This window comes from Lissotriton helveticus, chromosome 4_1, assembly GCF_964261635.1.
Source record: "Lissotriton helveticus chromosome 4_1, aLisHel1.1, whole genome shotgun sequence".
NCBI classification, from domain to species: Eukaryota; Metazoa; Chordata; class Amphibia; order Caudata; family Salamandridae; genus Lissotriton; species Lissotriton helveticus.
In genome coordinates, this window is record NC_136063.1 from 348,419,433 (window position 1) to 348,443,598 (window position 24,166).

The 24,166-nt window shown below is 39.6% G+C and overlaps 1 protein-coding gene across 1 annotated transcript in view; it reads left to right on the forward strand.

Moving 5' to 3' along the window:
• The window catches only part of CSMD3 (CUB and Sushi multiple domains 3), a 3,006,114-nt gene extending 2,982,891 nt beyond the window's left edge, over positions 1 to 23,223 (forward strand). Inside the window, exons 70-71 of the mRNA XM_078686868.1 lie at positions 10,671 to 10,806; positions 17,118 to 23,223. Of these exons, the coding sequence (XP_078542994.1) occupies positions 10,671 to 10,806; positions 17,118 to 17,277 (296 nt within the window). The 3' untranslated portion in view covers positions 17,278 to 23,223. The remainder of the gene's footprint in view (positions 1 to 10,670; positions 10,807 to 17,117) is intronic.
• The last annotated feature ends 943 nt before the right edge of the window (positions 23,224 to 24,166 follow it).

The following is a 24,166-nucleotide window of genomic DNA, read 5'->3' on the forward strand; positions in this document are numbered from 1 at the left end:
GCGAGGAAGTCTGAAAAGATTGAGAGGGACGTGTATCAATGTCTTGATATCTATCAGGCTTTTTTATATTATCCCTATTTCTAAGGTTATATCTTTTCCCAGAGGGGTCACTCTGGGGTGACCTGTGTCTTTGGGTCGGAGATTTTTCTCTTCGCCTTGGAGACCTGCCTCTGGACTGGAATTTCTTTTCTTTAGGATTGGATTGTTTGTTTCCATCCCAGCTCTTTTTCTGTGATGTTGAATTATTATTAAAAAATATTTTTTCAGGACTTTCAATCAGTTGTGGTTTTACTGGTATTCCACCTAGACTATCTCTACCTAGTTCCTCATAGGATTTTTCTATGATTCTGGCAATTTCAGCTGGTTGGTCTGCTATATCTGTCTCCTTTAACCTCTGGCGGATCGCCACGTTTGCTGCTTCTCCCTTTATGTTGGCTAATAATATAGCTGAGACCTGCTTGAAGTATTTTAGTAATTTCATACCAAGAGTTAAAGCGGGTTCTGGACCATATTCCTCTTGAATTTGTTTTAGCACATCTGGTATTACCGAAATGGATGGAACACCGTGCGTTTTTGTGTAAATGGAAGCAAAGACTGTACCCCAAGTGTCACAGTCCTCAATGTGTGGTGCGATTCCCATTGCAAGACAGATAGTCAGAATCCTGTGTTTTTCTAACGGGGTGGTGTCAGGAAACACCGCCTCTATTTGGGTTATTTTTTGTGCCAACCAGAATGGTATTTGTTCCCGTTTAGCTGGTACTTTACCTAGGCAGGACTGTATGTTCTGTGGTGTAATTTTATTTGTGTTCCCCTGGTGAGGGGTCAGCTGTGGAATTTTAATTGCTGGCTGAATTGTAGAAGTCCGCATCACATACTGGACTAATTGTCTATGTATTTTTATTAATTGTTTTAGCTGTGTTAAAAGGTTTGCTGCAGACATCCCGTCGATGTCTGGATGTGGTGTGTATCCGGCTAGGACCGGCCACGTTGCTCCTGGTCTACCTAAGGGACCGAGCCTGGTGATGTGATTATTATGTTTTAGGACGCCATCAAATAAGAGCAGGTGCTCTTGAAATTTGAGTGGTACTTCCACCTCCTCGAAAGGAGTGTATGTTTCAGGAGGTTCCTTTATTTTGTAATAGTGGAAGTACTTTGTTACAGCATTTGCTGCTGGAAAATTTATCCATGAATAGTATACCTCTGTCTACCGATATTCGTGTGCCTCAATTACGAATATGACTGTACCACCTCTAGGTGTCAGTCCATTTTCTATAAGTTTTAAGGTTATAGATTTCCTTTTGATGACCGGGATGAGTATTATGTCCTGGTCTGCATCTTGTATAGCAGCATCAGCGGCTGCGAGTTCAGTTGCTAATCTAACTGTCTCTCTTTCTTCATCACTGTCTACCATTTTACTGACAGGATGGTTACTTTGTTTGTTTGCAGATCAGGTTTCTTATGGAAACAAAGATTAGATGCACAATATTCTGGAACAGTGTATCCTTCAACGTTGACTATACCAAGAACCATACATAGGAGTTCCCTCCTGCGAGGTCTGGCGGATATTACCTTTCACCCACTCCAGACGTCTTTGGAGTATTATGGGAAAAGGGGTCTGAGTGAGAAAGCACGACTGAGTTACTTTAAATGTCTTACGTTAGTTTTATCGCCCTTTCCAAACGCGTTGGGCGCCATGTAGTGTAGTTCCTATTATCCCAATAGGCTCTGCGCATTGGAATAATACCTTCAATAGTATAGGCCTAGACCAGACGTTAACTAGGTCTACTACTGTCGATATTAGACTTAAAGTTTTGGGTTTGCCAGCTAGCTCAGAGTTCACTAGAAACTTTCTCGAATGTTCAGGAAGGAATTAACTTCCCTGATTAGACAAGAAGGGATTTAGTTTCTGACAACCATAGAACATGACAACTTTGCTCTCCCCTAATCAAGAGTGTATCTCGAGAGTCGTGTGAACAAAAGGCAATTTATTTTACTCAGTCAGTACGTGCATTCTTAGTCTCATCAGATTGTAGGGAAAAGGAAGAGACGGGCGTGTTCAATAAAAGATGTTATTTATTGATCAGTCTCTTTTCTCGTACAAGAGAAATGGATCGATATTATTGCAATACTTATCGTTAAGTAAAGTGCATACATTAAAAGCAGAAGTATAAAATAATACTGTAAAAACATTGATATGGTTTCTAAGCCATATGAAGGTTTAAAATGAATAAAATATATTACATACACATATACATTTGACTAAACGTACTCAACTGGTGTTTCTAGATACGCCTACCCCGTGTACCTGACCTAAGCCTAATACGTGGGCGGGAATAGAAAGTTACAGTTTAAGTTAAGTTTGTTTTTGCCAAGTGACTGACTAAAGAATTCTCTGTGAGGGGTTATTCAGTTCTGTACCTGGAATCTAGGAGTGGATGAGTGATGGTATCTCTCGTCTCTGCCCTCGATATTCCAGGCTGCCTCCGAGGGCTACCCGGAAACGCCGGTGCTGGATTTCTCGGCTGGAGAAAGCAGCGCGTCTCGTTCTCAGCGCGTCAGGAAGGCGGGGCTGCGCCAGCGGGGTCTGCTCTGCTCTGGGCTTCGGCAAGTATGGCTGCTCCGTCTCGTCACCACCGCGTGTGTTTGCATAGGGCAATATCGGTAATATTTATACCTTTAAGGTGCCGAGATTGACGTAAGGATGGACATAGATACGTCAATAAGGATGTCATACGACCAGGTCGTTAGCACATTCTTTTGCTGAAGTTCTTGGTGAAATCAAAACAATGGCCGCAGGGTTTTTCCCAGGTTGTCATAGGTTTGATTTGTTATGAGAACTCCGTATGCCTTATCAGGGGCTGGAGGAATATCGCTTGTTTAATTAGATCGCAAGCGTTATGACCTAATCAGATAACACGTTCCTGTGCCGTAGTGTGGCTTCGTCAGATAACGGTATCTGCATCATGGGGGTTTGCTGCCTCATGGGCTGACTGCTAGTTAACTTGTTGGTTTGTTAACCAGAATAGGGTCAGGAATAGGGGGATCGATTCAGAACCTATAGGAATACATCACACTCCTGTTTCCTTTGTCCACTGCAAGCACTTTGAACAAGACAGGGACCCTGATCCTCTTGAAGGTGTGCAAAAGGGTGGTGTCACTAGCTGTCAAACTGCTGGTCCCCGAGGTTCAAGATAAATCAATGCAGAGTAGAACTATTTTCTCTTTCCAGTGCTCTGACAGGCATAACTCATGGATTTTAGGTAGGGAGTGGCAGTTTACAATAATATTTTTGTTCAATGCGCGCAAGTCTGCGCAAAGCCTAATTTCGCCAGACTTTTTGAGCGCGACAACAATGGGTGCAACACATTGCGAGGAATTGGTAGGTTCTATAATACCTTGATCGCACAAATTCTTTAATGTTTCCCTCAATTCATTCCTCACACTTAAAGGGACAGAACGTACTTTATGTGAAATAGGTTGAAGCCCTTAACACTGCCCACTGTGTCACTGAAAACTGGTTTGAAGGCAGAAATAACCTGTTTTAGAACTTTAGAATCTGAATCCGACATGCCACATTCGATGATACAGACCGGTAGTTCCCCAACCTTAATAGGATTCTCGTCCCCAGGGAACACATATAAGTCCATACGAGCAAGGTCTTTCCAGCCGATGATATTCTTCCCTTTCTCTGCAACATACATTTTAGTCAAAGTTTCCCTTCCAAGACATTGCACTAATCCAGTGAAATACCCAATCATGTTTATGTCTTTTTCCCCAAATGCTTTTGGATTTACATCAGAGTCTAGGAGATCAACATCCCTGTTCCATAAATCATAAAAAGTTGTATCTCTCAGAATCGCAATCGGTGAACCCGAGTCGCCATCACCTGTAAAGGAACATTGTTAATTATAGCAGAACACAAAGGACCTTTTATAGACTCCTTTTCACCATCACAATCCAATGTAACAATTATGGTGTTGAGAGAACTGCTAAAGGATTCCACATCTGAATCAATATAGTTCACATTAAATGTATTTTTAACATTCCTACATACCCCTTGAAAATGCCCTATCTTTTTACAAATGACACATCGTTTGATGGTTGCAGGGCAATTTGGAGAATTCCCAATGTGGTTTTTGGACCCACATCTATAGCAAAATAATGATTGCTTCTTTTGAACAAATGTAACATTTTTAATCTTGACATTTACTGCACATATGGCATTGTCTTGGTCAGTTTCTGATCTGATGATGATACAAGATTAATTCCTCTTTTAGAGGTATCCTGCATTGCTTTACTGGATAGAGTGGAACGCTCAATGCTTAAAGCTAGATCAGTTACCTCAGTCAGAGAAGGATTTTTGCATCCTAAGATCCTCTCTTTAATTTCACGTGAAGTGCAATTAAAAACAAACTGATCCCTGATATAATTATCAGACAACGGTCCGAAATCACATGTGGTTGACAAAACTCTGAGTGCAGATCTGTATTCTTCAACTTTTTCCTCCTCCTTTTTTGCTTTCTCGAATAAAAATTATGACGCCCTTACATAATGTTTGGCTCTTCTGAGAATTGTTTTTTAGACGTTCAACTGCTCCTATATAAACATTCCACTGTCCGTCACCTGCATGGGATGCTGGTGGAGGTTCAGGTACAATACTATGAAAAATTCTTCGTGCTGCTTGACCAAGGCATCCAAAAAGAAATGCAAATTTCCGGGCAGGAGAATAAAATATCTATAAGTACAGTTTAGCAAAGAGTGTTCAAACGAATTGTTAGAAAAGCATGCGCATCGCTGCTAAAAGACACACGGGCGCTGTTTACATTCCTCGCTGATGAAGAACACAAATGTGCTTTATGAACTCACACACGCTGTTTCAATTCCTCGCTGTTGAAGAACACAAATGTGCTGTTTAACTCACACACGCTGTTTCAATTCTTCGCTGTTGAAGAACCCAAATGCGATGTTTGAATTCTAATACTTATTAGGTGAAGCGTGCACGTTGCTGATATACTATCTACGCACTGAAAATTGCCTCATAACCAAATATATTTAAGCGTGCGCGTCGCTGAAACCAAACGCGCTGTCAGAATTCCTAAAGAAACAATGTATCCAGTAGGATTTGAATGATGGCACTATTAGACGTCTATCGTCAGCGCGTGTGGCGTTCCTCGTAAATAAACAAGCCTCAATAAGCAATTGGCCGTTTCAATATACGTGCAATCCAGTCACAGGCAAGAATAAAAAGACTCCAAATACATTGGCCAATAGGAGTCTTTACTAAAGTTGAAATAGTTTCCAGTTAAAGCACAAGTAAATAAACAGAGTGCGGGCCAATGGGAGCTCCGAACAGATAAAATTCAAATACCTTTTCTGGTCAAACCCATGAAGAACAGGAATACAAAACTCAACCGGATAACTTCTTTGAAAGGACGTTGAAGACAACTGGACTTATGGAGATGGTAACTCGATAAGGTTGACGAAGGCAGTGAAAATCGAAGAAAAAAAATAATGTTTGAATTGAAAATGTGCAATGGGATATGTTTGTCATCTCATTGTATAAAACATAACCTTTCCTAAAGCACATTTTACATTTTAAGGCACCAGTTGGAAAGAGCTTTCCATCACTCTGACTCCCTTATTTGTAGTTTGACGTACAACATAATTGGACTTAAAATGGTTGTCCTTTTATTTGGTGTGTTTGTGTCTGAGCACTAATGCACCAACCATAGCTAGTAAATATGTACAAATAATAACTTTCCAGAGCCACAATCTGGGGAAATGCATCAACAATAGAGAGTTCTTATACTACTGGCAGTAATGCCCTGTGCTGGCAGTACACCCCCTTCGTTATTCCAGTGCTTTTCCCTGCTATTTAAACTGAGAAACTATCAGTGAACATCACACCTATTCTTCAGCATATACAATCTTCCAGTACTGAAGCTAACACACAGCTTTGATGATGCAGTTACACCTTGGCTCAGCTTCTGATATCCCAATTCCAATCCCGATAGCACCCACCAATAGAAGTCATAACATTCCCATTCCCTTTCTCTAACTGCCAAAATGTCCATTTAGATGGGAGGTAACTCACGACCGTCTACCATTCCCACTTCAGACTTAGGCAATAATTAAGTTCTGCCCTAAAAAAATTACATAACATTCAATTTAGAGACCAGGTTCAGCGGTCTCTGTTTTATTATTATTATATTATCTTACAGATATTTGCTCAAGTACCTCAGTTTGCCTTCCATCCATGTGCATTGAATATAGCTCACCTGCTTCCCACTTAAACAGAGATACTGCCTGGCATATTAACCTGGCATGCTAACCAGTAACTCTATGCATATTATGTGTTTGTTAGAGTTGACATCTTTGGTGTGGTATTCCCCCAAACCTTTTGCCTTCACTCCTTCTGTGTTGCTGAATTCATTTTTTGTTGGCATTAGGGCTCTGGGCACTTTACCTTCTTGTCCTAACCATTTGGTGCCTACATCCTGGGTCACATTACCAGGTGTAGCTGGCAGATGATCTTTGTGCTTCACTCCTGTACAGTGAGACAATGAGGAAACATGTTTTTTCAGAATGGGCCATCTCTGTCAGTATGAGGGGGTGAATAGCTGTCTCCTAACACACTTGTACATGACAAAAACTCTGCTTCAGCCCATTCACCAAGGGACTGTAAATCCATAGTAAAAGTCTTTTGTGCCGCCAGACAAGCTGGGACCGGGGCAGGAAGGGAGGAAATCAAAACACCTCTGTAGAAGAACACTAGAAGCTTCTCCCACTTTACATTAGGCACCAAGTATAAATATTGGACCCTCAGACCCAACGCTTCAGATCACTGCTGGACCTATGGACTCTAACAGGAAGAAAGACTGACCAGCTGTGAAGTCTGCCCTGCTGCCCAATCCGGTTTGCTGACCAAATTCTGCTTTGCTGACCATTAGAGGAGATACCAATTAGACAAAGCCTAGGGTCCCAAGCCCTCAGGCACAGTGCTTTATGTTTAGTACTCACTCCAGAAGAAGTCACCAGTAGGGTCAAATCCAAGTCCAGATGCAACTACTCAGATGGGCATTTTTGGACAAAAGACCTCTTGCAGCTTATTGTGTCCCTGTAGCTACACAGGAGGTTAGCCAACTGACCCTTGGAATTCCCTTCTTCAACCTGCATAGAAATGGTAGAAGGTCCAGGTCTCCTCACAGGCCTCAAACAGTAGGTGAAATCCTTCTTCAGTTTTCCCCACAGCAGAGTGCCTTTGTGTGCTATATTTATGGTTTGCACTAGCTAGTGGCTGAGGTTGATTACTGGCATATCCCTAACCAATGGGGTAAAAGTTACCCACGACAACTATACCCAATTTTTCAACAGTTACTGTTTGACCTACTGCAAGCAACCCATAGTGTACATTAATCTCAAAATCCAAGATGTTAAGGTCCTTTCTCCCTTATGCCGAGCTTCCCTCCTAATGGGTTTGGAGCCAGCTTCACCGAGGGAACAAAGATTTGCCATCTTCAGATCTCACTTTATGTTTTCTTTTGAGAGGCAGGTCTTTAAAAAGTTAATGATATTTCTGGGTCCCCCCTAACTGGTCTGATGAAAAACAAAACTTACATCCAGGCCATTCTTTCTGTCCTGGGAGCAATGTTCTCACCTCATCATGATCAAACACTGACTGGGCAGCTGCTGTCAGGCTAATACAAATGAGTGTTTCCGAAAGCTATAAAAAAAACAATTTCAGCATTGGATTAGATTTTTAATAAATATCACAATAGTTGTTGAATACGTTTTCTAGCTGGTTCGAATCTAGAGGCACATAATTGATGTTTTAATCTGTATTCATCCATGCAGAGGACTGCAGATTTTCCCTTTCACTTTAGTGAATGGCACAGCAATACAATTCAGCAAAAACTCGCGTCACCATTTAAAGAGTGGCACTTTCTCACAAGTACCATAGCCAACAAAGATGGCAGCACATGGCTTCCACCACTTTCCTCTCCAGCTCTATCAGATCTCCGCCCCCAGCCTCTTCAGCACTCCCTTTCAAGGATCAATGAAAATCTAGCTAATCCCGTTTCATGGTGTCAGTAGTTCTCTACAGAATTCATTAAGGGGTTATGGTCTCCTTTGGCAGGGAGATGTGACAAGTGTTTGGAAAAGTACTTCCTACCGCTCTTTGCGCTGCAATCTTTCAAAGCCATGCATTTGGCAGATCCTGACCAAAGGAAGATGTTGTGTGACGTAGGACAAATATGTATGAATGACTATGTAAAGTTTTGTCAGGCACAATGATAGAAACAAAGACAAGGAGTATAGATAATAGAAATACAGGGCCTCATATATGAAAAGTGACACATTAGTGCGTGAAAACAGCGATGCGTCACTTTTCATCGCGCCCTCCTTGCGACATGCTGGATGCGTCACATTTACAGTATGATGCATCATGTCACAAGGAGTTACAGATACGTCAGTATTTCTGACGTATCTGTAGGCGCAAAAATGACGCATTGATGGAGTGTGTCACAAAAGGGACGCAACCCCAGCAATGTGTCCTTTCACATGGGGCAAGCCCTATGTGAAAGGGCCTGCGTCAGTCTTACCCATGCTGTGAGGCAGGCGTAAGATATTGATGCACTGGCGTCCTAGAAGTAGGCCCGGGTGGTAAATTCCGTTCGGCTTGCGGAATTTGCTGAATTTGGGTAATTTCGCGTAAGCGGAGAACGCAAAATTGCCCAAAATTCTAGGTTCCGTGACTTTGCGAATTTTTTTGCTTGTTCTCGTTCTCAAAATGCGAGTTTGCAAGATATTTCCTCCCGAGCACGCAAACAGCGATTGCGAACAGGAAAAAAGCACCGCGAACAAGCAATTCCGCGTGTTCGTGGATTTCTGCGTGTTCACTGAGTTGTTGTACCGTTTCGCGGAGATTTGCGTAACGCAATTGTGCAAATTCTGCCCACCCCTACCTAGAAGTGATACAGAGAAATCACATAGATTTTACTGCGTTACTTCTACGAGGCTTACTTCCGTGGGAACACCCCCCCTGCATACATTATACCTGGTGCAGGTATTATGTAGCGCAGGGGTTTACAAATAGAACGCAACATGGGGCATGTTTTACGCTGCCGTTGCGTCACAAAAAGTGACGCAACAGCAGCGTAAAACTACTGACACATAGCCTCATAAATAAGGCCCCCAATGTTTACATTTATTTTGCTATATATATTTATGTCTACTCAGTAGATTTAAAACGTCTATGATTTTCCTTACAAAGCTTAGAAAAATTGTGTTTTTCAAATTGTTCGCATTGTGAAATGGAGGCTTCCGGAATCTGGGCACGATTTAAGCATGTTCAAGTTTTTAGATGTTAGTGTGAAAATGCATGCTTACATCTCAGATTTGAACTTTGTAAAACTGTACAGACCATTTGTTAACATTTACAACGGACGTACAAAAATAATAAAGCTGAGAATTTAACCCCTTCGGTGCTGATGACGGCCCCCGGTTGTCATCAATTACGGTGGGCGTGTGCTGATGACGGCCGGGAGCCGTCATGACCTCGCCCGCGATCGGAATGTGCCGCACAGGCGCAGAATTCCAGCCGCAGCCAGGGGATTAAATGATATTTTTTTCATTTTTGAGACAGACCACATGTAGCTGGAGTTGATTAGCAGGGTCCATCTGCTGTTGAGGCCTCTTTTATATGCCCACTTTATTAGCATGAATAAATGGAGCTAATACATTTGATTTAAAATGCAATCCCTGTATTTACTCAGCTTCATACGGTCATAAAAGGTTGTCTTACACCCGAAAACACATGCAGTCGACGTTATGCAAGAGTGATATTTATTTCTATAACACTCACACTTTATGTCCTTTATGAATAATGCAAGCTCTGCATGTTCACACATTGTGCATTTTATTAGTGCATCTATTTGTCTGACCAATGAATCCTTTTTACAAGTGAATCCTCAGGTCCTTAAGAACTGCTAGACAGTAGTCCCAAGCAAAGCACTTAGGAGAATGTTTCTCGGAAATTGGTTATTGATAACACCTATTGTGCAATGTAGATTACATCAATTGCTTGAGAGATACCTCCCTCTTTGTAAATCAGTGACCACCCGCAAGTAAGGAACTTTCACCCATGGAATTTTCTGTAATACTAACTTCGATGCACAAAAAATGGCTGCTTTATGCGGTTTATCATCAAGGTAAGTAATGCCTTCTAGTGCAAATTTTGTAATCTCTCTGTAAACATTCAAATCCAACCGTATAATGCTTTTTCTGATTTACAGAGAATATACCATTCACTGTCAAAGACTGTGTGCTGATTTGGTTCATGCCTGAATTAACCATCCTTCTGATGTTATGTAATGTAGTTTAATCTAAACTAATAAATATGGAGCGTCGTATTTAAAGGCATTTATTCTTTCTAATGATTTCAAATGCATTGGGCATCGAAACTTGCTTAGGGTGGTGCTCACAGTTTCTTCATCTATAGAAACAAAATCTCAAGCATTATTTGTCATTAATCTTTTAGCAGTAATAAACATTTTAGAATACCAGTTAGAGCAGAACACGTCTCCCCTTCTGCAATCAACAGTATATTAAATTGAACGAAGCAAATTATAAATCTCACAAAAGTAATTTAATGTTGTTTTATTTTCCAGGTCTTAACATGTCAGAAGGACCAAATTCACCAAACCTTCCACATGGTACAAACAGTAGCTCTGTTGCCATAGCTATCCTTGTGCCTTTCTTCGCTCTTATATTTGCAGGTTTTGGATTTTATCTTTACAAACAAAGGTAAGACTTTTAATGAGTGTCATATTTGGAAATGAACCAATGTAAGAGCTTCTGTTGGTATCCAACGGAAAATCAAATATTCCAAAATAATAAAATATTTCTTGACCTGCCCTGGTTGGCAAAAGCTAACATGAGGATTCTAGAATTATGGTGAATTTTTTAAGAAAGACATACTACCCTGGATTATGCTCAAAGGCTTTTCAGTGAGACATTGCCTTTGAATTCTGCAAAGAGAGCAGTAGTTAGTTTGTGTAGGGTGATGTTATATGGCGCTGCACTACCTTGCAGTGCACTACACCCCAAACACTAGTGCTATCTATTGTAGAGTGTAGTCAAGCAGGAATTTGACAAGGTGAGCCACAGGTGTGATAGCTTTGTACGTATGTTTAATAGCAAAGTGCGTGATGGTACTGATTTGATTCTGAAAACACTTTTTTGCAGCAAGTATTCTCATTTTTGTGAGGCAGTCCGAACCTTACAAATCAGAAAAAGACACCTCCAAATTTGGCTATGATATTACAGCATGAGGGTGTTGGTCCTTTCTGTAATTTGAAGATACCAGGCCTAGCAGGAAATGATAGCGAATTCACAGTTACTCATTGTTATACCCAGCATAGTTTATAACTTAAGGCCTAAAGCGAGTGTCAAACATATTTAGCAGAGGTAAGACACAATGATTCACCACTGGGAGTTGCCATAGAAATAGTGTGTTTTATATATTGGATAGGAGATAGCAATGGGATTTTATGCTTATGAGTAGGACTTGTCAAAACACATTATGGTGGGATGAGGGGAAGGAGACAAACTGTAGAAAAATATTAAGAATCCTTAAAAATTGACATTGGCTTATAAATTCATGCATTGATATAAGAGCCTTATGAGAGAACATATCCTGGAGAACAACTTTTTAAACTGTTCTTTCATTTCCTTGTTTTCATTTGTGCCACTGTTATTGAGAAAAAAATGCCTTAATAAAATTGTTCTCTAGAATGTTTACCATGGGTTACCTCCATTGTTCCTGATGTACAATCATTTATAGCCCCCCGCAGTTTAGACCACCCACTAACAATGGAACCTAATATAAATGAGACATTGATCTCTACTGGGAATAACGGCCTTTGCCCCTCGAGACCGTTCTTAACACTATCCTCTTGGAATATTGCAGGCCTTGAAGCGAAAACGGTGTCCTCTGACTGGTGTACGGTCATAGAGCACATGGATGTATGGGCATTTCAAGAGACATGGTCTGTAGAAGGAGTTTTTCATGTAGGTTATTTAATTTTTTTTAAAGCAGCTACAAGGGGCGATAGTGGTAGACCAGTAGGAGGATTGACTTGTTGGGTCCGGCAAACCGAGGGTGTAAAGATAGATGAGGTTTACATTGATAGCCCTGATATTCTGGCTATAAGGGTTAGCTCAACAAAGGGTCTTGACATAATCATTTACAATGTGTACTCGAGGGGACAGCCTGGTGGCAGGAGCTCGAGAGTCATCACAATCCTAGAAAGTCACCTTTCCCAGGAAGTCAATACTAGTAGACAGATCATTGCGGGTGACTTCAACACCACCTACGAACCCCTGGACTTCGAAGACGGGAGGCTCAGTGAGGATGTAGATGCAGTATGGGGTATCCCTCCTTTGGATCTTAATCCCATAAGGAAATGGTCTGAGGCCACCCTACATTTGAAGGGGTTGTGCTTGGAATGGGGCTTGAGGGCAGTAAATGGCAGAACGAAGTCCTATAGACAGGGTGCCGTGACCTTTGATAATGGTAGGTTTGACAGCCGCATTGATTACATACTTGTCAATGTGGAACTGTGGTCCCTAGTCCTAGATATGGTAGTACAGAGCAGACCTGAAAGCGACCACAATCCCCTGGTTTGCAAAATTGATGATAAAAGCTTTTCCAGCTCTTCCCAGACGGAAGAAGTTGCCTGCCCTATTACACTAACTATTGCGAATGGCCTTAGAAGGGTTTGGTGGCCGTGGATAGCTGCTAATGAAGGGGATGTTCTGCAGATCAGGGCTATGGTCTCAAGGTCTTTGGATAAACTTTTGGTCTGTGAGTCCCAGGAGGTGTTAAATGCTACTATACTGGGAGTCCATAATTAACTTTTTAGTGGGTTGAAAGGGTCTGGTCTTTTATTAAATCCAACCTGCGTAAAAAGGTCAGCCCACCGAAGCCAAGCTCATGGTACAATAACACGTGTAGACTTGCTCATAAAGGACTGGTAGAAGCCATAAAATCGACGTCCCAAGGCACCATCAAGCAGTGTAGAGCTAATTACAAATCAGCACTAAGACAAGCTAAGAGAGACTGGGATGAGGACCGTTGGAAGGATTTGTTAAATGCCTGTAATGGGAGGAATATGGTCCAATTTTGGGAACTACTAAAGTAGGGGAATAGCCCGCAGGCAAAAACCCCGAGTAACTATGTTGAGCCCCAGCATTGGGTGTCTATTTTTGAAGCACAGTTTAGGGCACCAAAGAGTAGCACTGAAGCTGTCCTGTCTATCCAAATTGATAGTCATATAGAGTTCACACATGGAGAGGTGGAATCGGTCCTGAATATAATCCCAAGTGGCAAGGCACCAGGACCTGACTGTATCCCTGCTGATTTATTCAAGCAAGACTATGAGATATGGGTCCCTTACATAAAGCTACTAGTTAACGCTATTGCTCTGGGAGCTTCTATCCCTCCATCCTGGTCCGGAGCAGAGATTATACCGATCTATAAGAAGGGAGATCGCTCTGCTCCGGCCAATTTCAGACCCATCAGTTTAATTGATGCCGGATACAGGGATGGTTGATTGAAGAGGACATTTTGTCACCCATTACAGACAGGGTTCAGGTCTCATATAGGTACCCTCGACCAAGCCTTTAGATTTGTTTTAATCTATTGGAAGGAGGTCACCCTAGCCGGGGGTATGCTTTTCGCAGCATTTGTGGACCTAAAATCCGCCTTTGATCTTGTTCCAAGAGTAAGGCTGTGGGAGGTATTAATTAAAGTAGGGATGCCCAAAGAGTTGGTTGCCATATTAGTTAAATTGCATGAACATACTAATGCGCAGGTACGATGGGGCAAACCAGGTGAGGTCACTGAAAAGTTCGAGGTGAATTAAGGCGTCGACAGGGGTGTGTGCTGGCTCCTACCATTTTCTTTATTTATCAATGAGGTGGTCCAGTACTTTACGAACTACCCAACGGATGTGCCAATGCTGGCCGGCATGAAAGTGCCACTGCTCATATTCGCGGACGACACCCTGATAATATCTAAAACGAGACAGGGAATACAATTGGCTCTGTCTTGTTTTGAGGTGTTCTGCCGCGAGCATGAGTTGGTGGTCAACGTAGGGAAAACAAAGTTCACAGTGCTCCATGGGTCAAAGTCAGTAAAAGTACGCGTCCTTATGGATGGTGAACCCTTGGAGCAGACAGATGTTTTTACCTACTTGGGTGTTACCTTTAATGATAAACTGAGCTAGAAGCCCCAAGTAGACATCTTAGCGTTAAAACATGCTCAGCTAGCTGGTGCCCTGCTTAAGGAGCACAGTCTGTCCCTCTCCAAGCCTATTGCCCCGATCATTAATATTTATACGTCTAAAATCTACCCAGCAATCCGATATGGTGCAGAAATTTGGGGTTTCTCCAATCTAGCCTCTCTCTCCACAGCCCAGAATACATTTATGAGATCTATAGTGGGTCTGCCCCAATCCTCCCCTCGAATTCCACTGCTCTACGATCTTGGTTGCCAGGCATTTGAAGATGTCACCCGCTACAGACTGCTGGCATTTTGAAGGCATCTCTGGATCACTCCAGAGCTCCACCTATACGCCAGGGCGCTGTTGGAAGTTAGTGGGCTAAGTCACTCCTATAGGATCCCATGGTTATGTGGTGTCAAATCCCTGCTGATTGATATGGGTATGAGGAATCTCTGGGATCATCCTGAGACTGCAGATTTTCCATCAAAAAGGCTTTTTATAGCAGCATACTGGTCAGTCACTAAAATTGGGATACTCTTAAGGAGAACCTTATTCTTAAAGTCACAAAAAGGATACCTATGGCCTTTTTTTAATTAAACCGTGTAAAGAATTAAATGGGCCTTATTTCAGAAAATAGTTAATTTTCTTTGCGAGCAGTCTCAGAAAAATGCCTTCCAAATCACAAAGAGATTTTTGAAAAATAATTCTCCCAACTATCTGTCCCAGACCACCTTCCTTTTTATTATGTTTCGAATTTTTGCTAACATCAGCCACCTCAAACGTAAGCCATTAATATCTAAAAAAAAAATCCAGCACATACACAAATGTTATATTTCCACAAGCTTTAGCCAATATCACTTCTTAGAGGATAGCAATACTAGTTCAAGATATGCCCCCTGACTTTAAGTGATTGTTTATACTAAAGATGTGAATTGGCAATAGTCAACTCAGGAAGTTCTTCTCGCCTCAAAAAATGTATAGAGACATGTGTTCTACACAGTTTTCATTTGTCTATTAATGATGACAAAGCACAGGCTCGGAAGGATGTGAAGCACACAGTTGTCCATAATGTAGAGCAGGGCAAGGAAGTGATGACTGCTGCATACGTATTCAATTCCTTATCATCTCCTGGGATTTCCTATTCATGCACCGCTGATCTCAGGCCACAGGCAAGGACAGATATCAAACCTACACTTTTAGTACCAGCGACACCCACGAACAAGACTCCAGTTTTTCATTATGTGGTACTTTACTATAAGGATGTATTGCACTACAAATCCTAAAATGATGTACATTATTCATATATGGATACATCAAGAGTTGGTCTACACTTTGAGAGTAATGCAGCTTTTTCTTCCTGTTATGCCCATGTGGCCAGGAAGCATTATGCCTCAATGGCAGGGAATGTGGAAGTGATAAGCAGCTTGCATTGGAACTTTAAAGACAAAATACATTAAGTGTATTCAAACTATAGACTAAACATTGACTTGATAAAAGAGAAACATATCCTTTAAAATAATTTTCAGGTTTTTTTGTAATTCTCTTGCTATATGACTTATAGAGCAGTATTTCTTCCCTCAATCTATATGTATTGGCTCGAAAATAGGTACCAATGTAATAATTTGTGAACATAACCTACCTAGTCTATAAATCATATACTGTATAAGCATTTTATTTTTACTCATGTTCATTCTTGTCTATGCAGATCTTGTTCATCTTTACAATGAAACCATCCCGAATATACATACACTCTTCTTTACTGCGAAAGAAATCGCCGTCTTTTGACAAAAATATATTTACATTACTGCAGTTGCAGTCAGGGCATCATATTAAATCACACACACAGGTTGTACATTCTAAGGTGCAAAATGGAAACGTATTTTAAGTTGACAAATTATGGATTATCATCATAATTGCGTTTAAGTAAAGACATTTATTTCTGTCCGAATATAGGGGCCCGTTACGATCGCGGACGGACTTGCATCCGTCCGCGATCCCTGTGTAGGAGGGAACGTCCGCATGTGCTGCGGCATTCCCTCCTGTGCAATTAGGATGTGACCGCCACCCTGGCGGTCACATCCTCTATATTTAACATTGTGGCGGGTGCGGCTTCAAGCTGTACCTGAGGCAATGTTAAAAAATCAAGCAGTGCATTTACATGCACAAAGCGGCAGGCACCGTGCGGTGCCTGCCGCTTTCTGCATGTAAATGCAGGGGGGTACCATAGGTACCCCCCCATGTGCACCCCCCCACCTCCCTTCACCCAGGGGCCCGCAACGGGCCCCCAGAGTGAAGATCCGTATGCTTTTCCACGGCGGTGAACCCGCCGCGGAAAAGCATCTCTTCTACGCCATCCTAATATGTCTGGCGGTGTCTGAGAGACACTGCCACCATATTAGAGCTTTTCCGCCGCGGTTGTAAGTCAACCGCGGCAGAAAAGCAGTGGACTGAAACCAGGACCCACCAGCCATCCTAATGTGGCGGTGGGTCTTTGGTGGGTCCGCAGAGGATTTTCCGCATCCGGCGGTGGCTTCCGCCGGCCCGGAGGATGCGGAAAATCCTCCATCATAATGTGCCCCATAGTGTGATTTACTTTCCTATAAACTTTGTTTTTTAGCACTTGCCCAGAGGCATAGCTACCTCGTTTCCATCTACCAGGAAACTTACATTGTAACATTCGGCCGGAAGAAAATAGAGTGCAATAAACAAATGGCCTTAATTGTAGCTAATAAATGTTATTTCTTTTTTACATGTACAGTGTTTCCACATGATGTCTATATACATTAGTAATATTGACATTCTTCACCATTGGCTTGTATTTTCCAACAGGACTGCCCCCAAGACGCAGTACACGGGATGCGCTGTACATGAAAATAACAATGGCCAAGCTGCTTTTGAGAACCCCATGTATGATACCAATGCCAAGTCTGTGGAGGGCAAAGCTGTCCGATTCGACCCTAACTTGAACACTGTCTGCACAATGGTATGATGTCACGAGCCTGTCGACTTCAGGAAGCTGGCTATTGAAACAGAAGACAGTGCGCTTTGGTTCACTGCTACAATTTAAGCACAGGTGTTTCAGGACTGCTTGGCCAACCTTCCTGGAGAACGAGAGACGAATGTTTTTAAAGGAACTGAGAGAGACTCATTCTTCGTGCTTGCCACGGAGAGTGTTGACGAGGTGCTGCACTCCATGAGTGCTTGCTCACACTTTAATTTCTTTTTTGAAAAAGAAGATTATTCTATTGAAACAACTTATTTGCATATATTGGAGGAGCATCCACTATTGCTATTTTTGTGCTTTATAAACTATATTAGCCGGTCTGGAAAAAAATGAAAGACATAGGATAGAAAAAACGAGCTATACTTTCAAGAGGCAAAAGATACCTGATATTTTAACAACCCGAAAGATTTAATATATTATTTCTTTACAAATGTATGTCCTATGTTGCATATGAAATGTGTCACTATTTTCCACATCCGTGAAGACCACTCAATTTGTGTCATTGAGTGTGTAATCGTGTTTTGAATGCCACTTAAGGGTACCTTTATGCTTTGTCATCCCTAAGAGAAATTATCCATCTATATTCATTTTCATATTTTGCCCTGATCACTTCCGTGCTTGCTACATCATGAAAAAAATGCTTAATAATTGAGGACATTAGGTCCATGCCAATCAGAAGTCATTTTGCATTTCAAAAGTACTCCATTTCTAAATTGGAAAACAATGTGGCTATTTTGTTCTTTAAAAATGCTAACCAACAATTATCAGCAATAGGAGTAAATCTAAAATATTTTTCAATCACTTATGGATAGTGGATAGTGGTGGAAAATAAAAAAAAACAACCTTGAGAGTAAAGCAATAGGAGTAAAGCCAACAACAATGATGAATAGCATAATTAATTATAAAAACACTGGGGTATTATGGGAATAACACCATATCTGCAAATAAATATATGGGAGACCAGCAATACGTATGTAAAAGCAGTACATAATAACCAACTTATTGCAGTCTATTTTTGATGTCACTACTCTTCAATAACAAAAACATACGATGCAGAGTATACAATAATAAATAATTGTGTTTCTTTTCCATATTCCACACACTGACCGTTTACAGTGGTACCAAAGCAGAAACCTACAAAGCATTCTTCCACATGGAAAGTATTTTACTTTACTAATCTAAGTATACCAGTTTGTATTTTTATCGTAGGGGCAACATGAACATCAGGTGTTAGACTTTATAGAGATTCCTCAAATTTCTTTATGGAATAACCTGAAAAAACAGAGTTTCCATCTCGTGGAAAAGTCTTTAAAATGGGAATACAATATTTACAACTTGGGTTTGCCCTTTGAATTGTCTTATAAAATGTCTGATATGTTCCAATGACATTTCGATTGAGGGGTGTTTCTATTCTCTAGAATAATTTTAAGAATGGTAAATGACTAGGAATTTTGTAGAACTATAGAAATTTCGAAATAAAATACTTTTGAATTTCAAGGATATTTCTTCAAATGTGGAAGTTTAACAGCCTGTAATAGTTTCTACACATTCTGTATTCATTTTTACGGAAAACAACTGAAATTCCAACAGAAGGATTGCAGAATAATCAGAATGGAAAGTACACTAGTATGTTTTCAGTTAGAAGGACATGTCAGATGTACTGTTAATTCATGTAAAAAGTGAATAAAAAAAAATATTGTACATTTCAATAGTTTATGGCTTTACCCAGATAACTGAATATTGTGGCTCCACCAAGTAAGTAAGTAATATTATTTGTTGCATGATTAATTAACCCATTGGTACATTAGATCAAATAAAATTGATTATTTGTTGTGTTATACACGGTTAAAAACAATCATTTGTTCAAAAGAGCAAAGGTGCTTATTTTCCAGATCACGAATAGAGTTCTATCTTAAAAACAGTTTAAAAACAATTATTTACACAGTGTAAAGAAGAGGCCATGGTTTAAGATTAAGAATGCAATTCAGGGACCAATAAGATGACTACAAATCAGCTGGTGGATGAAAATTAATTAGAATATCAACAAGCCCATAAACCTATCCCAGCCCCATTAAGACAAAAGGTGAGGATTCAAAAGCATTAATTCAATACTTACTCATGACAACATTCTCAATCAAAAATCTCTTGGATAATATCTCTAATTTGAATTGAAGTTGTGGTGTACTACATTGGTTATATTTCACTATATTTTATGAAAATGTTATATTTCCCAACACATTGTTTAGTTATGAAATTGTAAATCAGCTCAGAGAGCTCTTTCAAAAACTATAAAACTATATACAAGGCTTTTCTCACAAATGTCTTAATGACTAGCAGTAATATTAGCAGTTTAGGTACTGTATCACATTTTTATAGGTTTGCTGTTAGATCACAATTAGGGAGTATTAAGGAAATTAGATCTTAACTTTGTTAAAAAATTAATTTTTTCAGCTTCATGATACTTATATTGATACATATCAGCACTTACATCCCTATCAAGTTGTGCACAATTTTCTGCGTCCTATTATCACTGGAGAATTTATTCTCTGTATTAAAGATGGGATTTAAGGTACAAAACCTAGCTTTGTCAGGATTGGGATAAGATCTGATGTTTTTTAAGAAATACAATGCAATAATGTTTGAACAGTAAGGAAACAGGATATGGTGAGGTAAAGTTGAATTTTGTGACAGAAAAACATTCAGTCTAATCTCTAGGAATTAGTGTTTAGTTTTTGAAATCTTAATTGGGGCAGCAGTAGATAACTTTTTCTTTATGTGAAGATACACTAAAAAAATGTAATTCAAAGACTACACCAAGTGAGATGTGTTTTCATTATCCTATTGATATGGAGCACACTAGCAGCAAAGAATGTGTCCACTAAGCAAAAATCAGTAAACTCTATGGAAAATCTCCCAAAAAGTTTTTTTGTGTTAGGGAGCACATGGCAAAAGGGGATGTAACAGGTTTCCTATCATTATGTCTACTGTTAAAGTGTAATATGGAATTATTTCTGAAGATTCTGTATCCTGCCTTTCGACTGCCTCAACTAAGTATCGCCAAAGGTTTGGTGAATGTTAGAAGTTAAAGCAGTGTTAATCTAATGGACTATAATGATAAAATTCTATGGATCTAGAGAGTCAAATGCCTTTGGAAGGTTACAAGTTGTAGCTTTGCCCACATTTGGTGCTAGGCAAAGATATTGCAGTGTTTCTATATGATAGCTAGATAAACTAGGCATACATTGACGGAAAACTAGGTCTGGACAAAACTTTAATCACATCTAAGTATTGAGAGTTATTTTGGTAGTTTTGTCATGAAATTACTGAAAATTATGTGATTACACCTTTTTGTGTAATTAAGAGTAATTTGACACAGAAATCCTACTGCAGGAGCACAGGAACAACAAAATTAGTAAGCAGCTGCTGGCCGTTCCTGTTTGTATTCTGTTGCATAAAAACTGTTTTCTTAGCCCAAAATCCATACTTGGTTCTACTTTGGATGCAAGAGTGTATTTTGTGCGAAGAAAGTAGCCCAAAATGCCGGGTTTTGTTCCTTGTATAATTTAGTGTCATGTGATGTAATTTAGCAGTAATTTCACATAATTACACATCGCAAATTACGCTACTTACGCCTACTTCCACAGAAAGCATAGCCCAGTTATGTGTCTCTCAGCAATGTGTGGTACAAAGTGGGGGCATATGAAGGTATATACATCTAGTGTTCCTTAGTAGATTTGGAAGTGCACAGGAAATCACAAATAAATGCTGATGGAGTGATCTGGTTGGTCTTTACCAATGTCCATTGATGTCCTCGATTAAGTCATTAGTTTAGAGAATGTACATGCTGGAGAGCAGATGACAAATCTCATCAAAAAGGAAAGGGACCTGGGTTTATCATTTAAGGAGAGATCACAATAGTATAAAATATCTAGAATGTGTGTATGTGATTAATGAGAAATGTAGAGTTATATAAAGGGCGATGTGGAAAAATACTGCAAATCAAGTTTAATTGTGCCGCTGATTAAAAGATTTATGTTTAGATCTGTGCAGGTCCAATTTTTTAAATAATAAAGGCAGAAACAGGATAGCTCACATATCTATTAAAGAATCCTCCAGGAATCTAATAGTGTATTGAATGGATATATGCAGGATATTAGGAAGACCAGTGAAGCATTTAAATTCATTTTGCTGATACCCACAATACAAGATGAAACAGCATGCATAGTTGTACCTGTATGAGCAGCATTTGAAAGTTTTGATTATATGTATTCCATTTGTATTGCACTTTTATTTAAAGTTCAAAGGAGAGTGCAAATACATAACTTCACATAATGATAAATAGAAAAACGGTCCTCATTCAAAAAAGTTTATTCAATGATAAGGAACATTTAAGAGACAATAAGCCCATTAAACTTTAGCAACAGAAATGTTGGGATTAAGTGCACAAATTGGGTTTGAAATGTCCAGCTATATCCACGACTGTAGGTATACTTTGCATACCCTAAGTATGCGTGGGAATTTCAGTGTTTCCCAAAAAGGAAGAAATCTGCTCGAATAATAGGAGGTAACCACAAAGACAAAAAAACAAACAAATCAAAGAAAGTTAAAATGTCTGGGTGTACACGACCCAACTGTGGAGTACACAGATAAAGGGAGGCAAAGTTGGTTGGCATGGAGGCTGTGCACCTGAAGACAATGGAAGACACATTTCAAATGGCACTTCTCTTTGAAATACACCCTCAAAATGCTGAAGTTTCTATCCTGTTTAATCAGAACAGAATTGGCTTGTTTAGCTGTAACAGCTTAAGTAGATATTAACTAGATTGATAGCAAACAGTACTAAAACATTTACTCCATGAATGAATTCATGAGAACCGTGTATAATCATGCTTTCACTGACCTATCTGCCTCATGCCAACCTCCCCTTAAAAAAATCAAGATGCTGTATCTTAATAACATTCCATGTATTTTAAATTAAATGAACGAACGTGAACAACTGTGCTGTGAATCCATTTGAATTTTTCTCTCTTTTTGAATTGACTAGTAGGGTGAATGTGAGCCGATCAATGTATTACCTATTTATTATTAACCACACATCACAAATCCTCATTTATATGGGTAATTAACAAAACAAAGGATAGAAATGCGGGGAGATTTATAAATAAATTTCTGCAATATCTTGATATTGTCATGCCATCAGCAAATATTTTAGATTTTCTTTGAAGTGCAGTGAACTACTGCAAAAACGACATCATTTTGCAATTAGGATAATGTCAATAATTAATAAACCTCACTGTATCACAGCACAAAGGGTGCCCCTCCCCAAAAATATAGCTATTGAGGTAGATTAGACCGACTACTAAGATCTACTGATCCTTACTAAATGGGTTTAAAATGAAGTGTTACTTCCTAGACACAAATCCATGTAGATCACTCAAAATAGAACATTTTAAAAGGTCACTTTGTATTCCAGGGAGCAAAGGCCACCACATCATCCCTTACTTTTCCAAATGCCCATAATTAACTCTGTTCAATCATTCTTTTGTAACACCATCATACAGAGTGCCTACCAAAAAATCATTTACCCAGGTCTGCTGTTAGGAATTTTTGGTTACACAAAGGAAAACATGTTTTAGAAAAGTAAATCATGCTGTTCTATTTAAGAATTAATTCATTGTGCTAAATGTTGTTTTGCGATTTATTTCACCTGTTGCTATTTATTCTTGTTTCTTAAAATGATTGCAATAAATAGGACCTATTAATCAATGTTAAATTAATACATTAAACATATTGTTTGAACAAAGATTTCTTCAACAGCTGGCTACTCCTCTTATATTAATGCATACACTTTTGTAAAGAAATATATTTTTATGAAAAGAGAATTTGTAAAAGTATGATGTAAATTTTCAGTGCAATGTATACAAAATAAAAACGGACAATTTCTTTTTCTATAGGGTGTACTGTTTTTTTTAATGAATTAAAAATAACAAATGGACTTTGCATTACCTTAGACTATTCAATATGTTCCTCAAAAGTGGAAGACATTGTTGTGATTCTGTGAGATTCCAGAGCTATTTAGAACAATGCAGAATTAATATTCCCCATCCATTGACAATTTTGACATTAGATGTTCACAGTTACAGAAGCCTACTGTGACAACTCGATAACAAAGGGGAAGTGTAAATCATTAACCCTAATAGAGAGATGATGCATTACTCCACATGACGGCCACTAGTCAACACCTTTTTTTGGGAACGGCTGCAGGCACCCCTCTATAAGGAAGTATTCCTTAAAAATAGCTCATGTGGAAAAACACGTGGTGCATCCATTTTGCAGTATTTTGTTGCTTTTTGATTCACCTCATATTACAGAAAAGATATTTTGCAGGACACCGAAAGAGAAATGAACCTTAGATAACCAAATATAAAATTTTATTTGCCACACCAGGTAAAATCGTAACTCTGAACGTGTGATCTTGAACACTCATCACCAGCTTACTTATATGGCTTGATAATATACTAGTCTTGTTCTCATTCAAATCTCCTTTAATGATTCATGATCAGTTTTATCTATGGAACTTGCAGCTAGATGCATCAAACAAAAATCCGCTCGCAAAGGGGCAGATTCTCAGAATCTGCCCATTTGCGACCCGTATTTTTGCATTTGGGATGCATCATCCCAAATGCAAAAATCGCAAATTGAGAAATCTCTAAATTGCGATTATTTGCATTTAAGGAATCTCAAATTGAGATTCCTTAAATGCAATGCATGAAAGTTTTAAAAATAGCGAATTCGCTAATAGGACACGCAAATTACCATGAAGTACAACTTCATGGTAATTTGCAAAAACTTTTTCAAAGTTTCATGTTGCGCA